General features: G+C 42.0%; 1 protein-coding gene across 1 annotated transcript in view; it reads right to left on the bottom strand.

The window, feature by feature from the left end:
- The window catches only part of LOC310789532 (acetyl-coenzyme A synthetase 2-like, mitochondrial), an 81380-nt gene that overhangs the window by 54477 nt on the left and 19936 nt on the right, over nucleotides 1–6967 (bottom strand). Inside the window, exon 4 of the mRNA XM_083651168.1 lies at nucleotides 2349–2548. Within this exon, the coding sequence (XP_083507294.1) occupies nucleotides 2349–2548 (200 nt within the window). The remainder of the gene's footprint in view (nucleotides 1–2348; nucleotides 2549–6967) is intronic.

The following is a 6967-nucleotide window of genomic DNA, read 5'->3' as shown; positions in this document are numbered from 1 at the left end:
CGAGGATTCTTTTCTGTTAGGACTTCGTGAACACCAATCATCTAAAAAGAACTAATAGAATGTGTGCTTTCTCTGTCTAAAAGAGTTAGTTTGTAGAGTTAGTAGTTATGTAAGCATTAGCAGTTGAATACAGCATGGTTTCAGCGTCAGAAAAAATATTCAGAGATAAACGGCTTTTTGTGAAATTCGATAGAACAGTCACTTTAACCATTCATTTTTGGCATCAGTAAGACCTAAACAATAGTTTTGAACAGTAATTTCCTCCATAACAGCAGGAAACTCCCCTCTGCTCAACTCCTCCCTCCGTGGGCGTTCTTCTTGGCTGCAGCGCCGTGTCACAAGCACTTTCCTACCTGTGCAAATGCACTTTCTCATACTCTCGACCTCTCAAATAAATTTCAGAATAGAAATTAAATTACTCTAAATTAGAGCGAAAAAGAAACAAAAAAGAATGGGTTGAAAATCCCATTCTAAAAGCCTTTTATGGCTGTTTCCAATTTGGTGCTATTTTGCAAGGCAAAATAGCCTGCTGCACCACAAGCTTGTCACCAGTCTCACTGCTTTGCTGCTGCTGTGCGGCTGTGAGCCTGTCTGCGCGGCCGCTCTTTGAGGAAGTCTGGTTGGACTCGCTCGCTTCTTGGAGTTTTGGTTGAGAGCTCTGATGGAGCTTTTGCGATTCTGGTCATATTTATGCTGCGTGCCTCAAAGTGTGCTCCATCCGCAATCCACCATGCAAGTTTGCAATCCCGCACCGCCAGCAATCAGCGCGAAAACGAAAGCGCCTCCGCCAATCCATTTTCATGAGAATAATGGCTTCGTCACACTGCTTTTTGCTTGCCTTCCTCCTTCCTTGTCGCCACTTAGTGGGTCGGTGGAATGGGTTGTACACGTTGTACACGTCCAATACTTATATAAGAGATGTAAAAGGGTTAGATGCACATCCCACCGTCAAAAAAAAAAAATCGATTCTGACGACGTGTTAACACGTCGTTGGCAGTCAACAGCTGGATTCTGAAAACGTATTAACACGTCGTTGGCAGTGAACGTGTTAACAGGATATGTGTCTGACAACATTATGGAATAATCAAGTTGTCTTTCTTGTAAATTTCTGAGATTTGTCTCAAAGATTTACGACTTTAATATAGGAATTTCTGAGCTTCTTTTTTCTTAGCTGCGGTTAGTATTCAGCCTAGGAGGTTGCAATTTGGCATGGAGGTCAAGTGTGTGTGTGTGTGTGTGTTTGTGTTCATGCTAGGGATGTTCATTTTGAAAAATTTCCATAATCGAAAATCGGGAAAATTAACGATCAATTATCGATTATCGATCATATTCATAATAATATTTTTTTATTTTTTTATTTATTCTTTTTTCTTTTTACAAAATGAATGCCTATGGCAGAAAATACGAAAGACAACGTGTTCTCCGCAATGAACTCTTTATTTCAATGTGTCTCCTCTCCAACACTCTGCTGTCCCCGGCGCATGAATTCCCCATGTTTAAAACAGTTTTGTTGGCACAAAGGCCCGTGCCCAGCCAGAAAACTAGAGACTATATGAAGCTCCACCTCACGTTAGTCGGCTGTGCAATGGAGTGGGGTGAGGAGGAACGAATTCCACCCAAACCTAGTCCACAATTATTATTATTATTATTTTTAAATAATAACAATAATCGATAAAAATTCCACATGATCGCTTCAATTCCTTAACGATCAATTATCGATTTTCGATAATTGTTGAACATCCCTAGTTCATGCCTATTGGCTAAAAAGGGGGAGGGGGACAAATTTCACAATGGAGTGGATGACATCACAATGGTGTGGATGACATCACAATGGTGTGGATGATATCACACTGCATTTCAGAAATGTGCATATCTGGTCGCAGCTATTGCGAATTTGTGCTTGTTTATCCACGTCCTCTGGCTGTGTAACGAAAATAGTTTTATCGTAGGCTCTGAGCCTGAGGAGACCTGAGCTGAACGGACACATGGAGCGGTATAGACAGTTTTCACGGAATTGTGTTGCTACATTTGGAACCGTTTGAAACCGAGCTTATTTCCTGTCAGCTATAGACCCTTCTCACGGGGGCCATTTTGTGTCGAGAAGCCAGGGTAAACACAGGTGCAAGCAAAACACTAATGAGGGTTTCCAACTTCCATGATTGGAATTTGGAAACCCTCATTAGTGTTTTGCTTGCACCTGTGTTTACCCTGGCTTCTCGACACAAAATGGCCCCCGTGAGAAGGGTCTATTGTATTAGCAAACACTGCAACAGCAAGTAAGCTACTGCCAATGTAGAATGTTTATGTTGTGGAGTTAAAACAGTCTATACAGTGTTGTCTCTACTCACCGTCCTGGATCCTCCCTGCCAGCGCCTCGGAGCTGAAGCCTGCGAACACCACGGTGTGCACCGCGCCGATACGGGCGCACGCCAACATGGCCGCCACCGCCAGCGGGGACACAGGCATGTAGATGGCCACCCGGTCCCCTTTAAGGACCCCATGGCTCTTCAGAGTGTTGGCCAGGCGGCACGTCGTCTCCAGCAGCTCCCTGAGGGCCGGACAGAACATACAGACGTACAGTGAAGCTTGTGTCACAATAATATCTAAAAGATTCAAGAAGAAGAAATAATAAACAGTCCCAAAAGATGATCAGAATATTACGGGATAAAAAGACATGTCATACAGCAGGTCTAATCTGTGATATAGGCCAGATGCGAATGGGCCAGAGGTCAGTCTCAAGTCTGGAGGCTTAAGTCCAAGTCAAGTCCATGCAGTGTTGGGGAGTAGTTGACTATACTAATTTAACTACATTTGCAGTACTTATCGTGCATTCCTTTATAACTGGGAACTGGTAATCTTACCGGTTCAAAGTTCATGAGCTGGGACATGACGTCACTAGAGCTGGTATTTCCCATTCCAAACTCATGGGAGCCTCAGCAGCCCCGACGTAAAAAATCCAAGATGGCTGATCCGCGCAACAACAGTAGTTATAATCGTATAAATGCTAGTTAGCACTTCTGTCTTGTTTGTGTCTCATTAAATCAGCTGTACACACAGCACACCCTACTTCTATCTGTGTGGACATGAGGCTGCAGTGTTTGTATGCGCAAAATGCCACGAAATTCCTTGTTATCAACAATGGCTAGCCTGGCTAGCGAGTGGATCTGACCAGTGAACAGTGAACTTCCCAGCTCAACTTTTCTGCAAATGGAATGCTAACAAAACGGATGTGACGTAATTTAGCCTCCACATCCCAGTTATTTTGCGATAAAGGAACGCACGATTAGGTGGTAGTTTAACAACATTCTGTACCGCCCAGGCCACGGTGTGGCCTGCTGTATGTGTGTGATTTCTGAGGAGTAAACTCAGTGGACCTTTTATAGAGAAAGGAGTTTGTTATGGTTTTCCCATGTGTATTAGTCTGTCTTCTCCCCACTTGTTGCCCATGTTCCCTTGTTAGTCGGTCTTAATTCCTCCCACCTGTTGCCTATGTGTCTCGTTAGTCTGCCCCATTACCTGAGTTCTCCCCACCAATCAGCTCTCCCGTTTTGCCCCCTGTGTTCCTGCCTCCCCAGCTGTCTCCCATGTTCCTGATTATCCATTTGTGTATATATTGTCTGTGTGTTGTCCTTGTCGAATCATTGTCTATCTGTTCTCCGGTGTGGTATCAGCAACCCTGTCCTAGTGATCTGTATGTTTTGACATTTTGTTCCTGAGTAGAGCCTAGCCTCTGGCTAGTGGGTTTTGTTGTTTTGTTTTTGTATGATTCAGTAAAGACTTATTTTCTCCTAAAAACCTTGCCTTCCTGGTCTGCATTGCCTTGCCTGCTGCCTCTCTCTCCTCTGCATTTGGGTCCACACACTACACCATCTAACCATACCATGACACGTTCAAATCTCAGTAGCTTTTTCAGGAGTGAACTACTTCAGGCCATGTAGTTTAGTTAATTACAAACTACATAGTCGTCATAGTATTCTCATCATGATGTTTTCCCCCATACAATGTGAATATACTATATATATATATATATATATATATATACACACACAATATGGCACAATGCCACAGCTCATTGGCTACAGTTGTCTTCACAGTCAGCTGCTATTGGATTAAAATCACCTGTGCTTTGCGACCCAGATGTCTGTGATCAAATACTATGAATTTCCATATAAATGTAGCATTTCACTGATTCCACCGGAATATTGTTCCCTGGAGGTATCTATTCTTGTAGTGCAGCGGCAGGATTCCCTGCTTCCCAACACGAGGGTCGCAGGTTCGAAACACAGTGTTACCTCCGGTTTGGTCAGGCACAATTGGCCGTGTCTGCGGGTGGGAAGCCGGTGGGGAATGAGTCCTTAATCTACCTTTTCCACAGCAGACATTTTGTGTCGAAAAACAAGCAAGCAAAACATTAATGCCCCCGGCACAATATACATATCTAAGACTTTTCAATGCAATATTGTTTTGATAGGATACAAACTTGGTGAGAGTAAGATAATCATTTGTTTTTATTGTAAGAAAAGTTGATCTCTGCTTCTAATGATTTTATAATCCAGTGATTCCCAACCCTTTCCATGTCAAGGACCCTAACCTAGTCCACATTAGAGCCACAGACCCCCATTTGATGAGAGTTTGTCTCTCAGACCCAAATCTGGATTTTTCTTTAATTGTTAAATTTGATTTAGAATTCAATGACTGTAGGTAGAGAGATAACAGAAACTCTGATCACAACAGTCATTCTTCTACATTCTGTGTTAACTTACTGAAGCTTATCAATTCATACATTTGTAAAATAATAATATTAAAATAAAGTAATTTTGGTGAACTTGTGTTTGACTTGACTTGAAGGATTTCATGCTCCTCTTTGGTTTAGGTTTAGGAGAAAGCCGGTCTAATTAAATCCTTTCAAAACCACATTGGAGAAACTCAAACTCACGGTGGTCAAGTTGCAGACATGGCTGTTCCTCTGTTTGTGGAAACTTTACATTTAAAATAAAAGGTTTCATCAAACAACGGCAATATGGAAAATAACTCTGTCAGCGTCTTTGGAAGAGGGTGTGGTGTCTTTCCAGATAAAGGCTAGTCAATGAGCAAACAGCCTATTCTGTTTCCAGACAGTACATATTCTGATTCCACTGTCAGGTTTAAACATGTCACTGTCTGGTCCTCAGGTTATTTACAACTCCAACTCCTAACGTCCTGAACGTTCACTCATCTAATATTTGTCCTCTCTGTGTCACAGCTGATTGGCTGTTTGAGAAGGAATAAATATTTAGACCCCTTCTCTTCTCCCCGGCCTGTTTTCCCACATTCTACTGTGAAACGGAGCAGAAAGCAGCACAAACACATACTCGGCATGCCAAGACCTGTGACTGACCGGAGGCCCTGGCTGACAGGGGCCCCAGGATGACACAGGGCCCTGGCTGACAGGGGGCCCTGGCTGACAGGGGCCCCAGGGTAAGGCACGAAGGGTTCAAGGCTGAGGAATGCCGGCATAGGTTAAAATAGTTTAGATCAGGGGGTCCCCAAATGTTTCAGATCAAGTACCACTATGTACCAACCAAACCAAATTTCCCAGGGACCACTGCAGATACCAAAATCGGTGAAGTTTGTTTTTTACAAAGGTAAATGGGCATGACTATTTTTTCAAACGGGTTCCTACACCTCGCTCTCACAGCAACATATCAAGCTGCAACTTTAATACATCAACCCTTCCTTACAAATGAATAATTGGCCTCTTATCATAAATGACAATCACTTTGGCCCATGTTGCTCCATGTAACTTATCCAAAGAGGAATGGAGGCTGGCTCCATGTAACTTATCCAAAGAGGAATGGAGGCTGGATGTAACCTGTTGCTCCATGTAGCTTATCCAAAGAGGAATGGAGGCTGGATGTAATGAATATAGTGTATGTAAGAAACCCCTCATGTGTTAGTGCTGCTCCACTACTGTTGTATGAATGCCCTATTATGGCTGCAATCAGTTTAGCGGTGTCTGACTTTTAAGACATATATTCATCGCAGTAGGCATGCACTTACTGTGGCCATTCAAAGTGATTTGCAGAGTAATAACATGGTAAAGGTAAAAGATTTCCACTTAAAAAGTGCAAAAATGCAGAATGTACAAGGATTAAAGTGAAGTCATTAGAACCGCAGGAGTCTAGCTTCACAGCCATGTTTACCTCTGACATAATCAGCTACATAGGGTTTAAGAGCTCCAGGGTCCTAAAGACAGCCCTCTGCATTCAGTGAAAATATGTTTATTCTCACCTTTTTTTCTTTCCCTATTTCTGCACACTGTGGTGCCTAAACACTCGTGGAATTGTAGAAATTCAGTATGGCAACAAAGCTGAGACCCTTGTGAATCCTAAAAGCCCAATTGCATTCATGTGTGATGAAACATGGCCTCATACCATTGGAATGTGATGACAGCATTTTATTATTATTATTATGTATGTTGTATGGTTATATAACGTTATTTACCCCTGCATTTAAATTAATTTACATTTAGCATTATTTTCGGATTAAAATAAATAAAAATAACTTTCTCAGGAGCAATACTGAAGTGAGATTTGGAGCCTAGTGGATAAACATAGTTAAAGTCCCTGGAAACCAAAATCCACAAAAACGTTCTATGTTATTTAGGGTCTTATGTTAGTAATTGTGTGCCTCAGAAATTATTATATATTATAGAGAGAGAGAGAGGGAAATTTCCCTGCTGCAGACGGGACACGCCCACACAGTCCGCGGGAGAAAATACACTCTAAAATATAATTGATTCTCATGACTTTTGCCATGACTGTCAAACCTAAATTTATATACTTTGCGAAGTTCATCATCATTCAAATTTGGCTGGTGGCTTATTAACATAGGCTCCTGTGATGTGATGAACTCAAAATGCTAAATAATAATAAAATATTTCTGGTTTCCAGGGACTTTAATGCCATTTTTAAATATTCAACACTAT

Source organism: Poromitra crassiceps, assembly GCF_964638095.1.
Source record: "Poromitra crassiceps genome assembly, chromosome: 14".
In the NCBI taxonomy this organism is placed as follows: domain Eukaryota; kingdom Metazoa; phylum Chordata; class Actinopteri; order Beryciformes; family Melamphaidae; genus Poromitra; species Poromitra crassiceps.
This window is presented reverse-complemented; position numbering and strand designations above follow the sequence as displayed.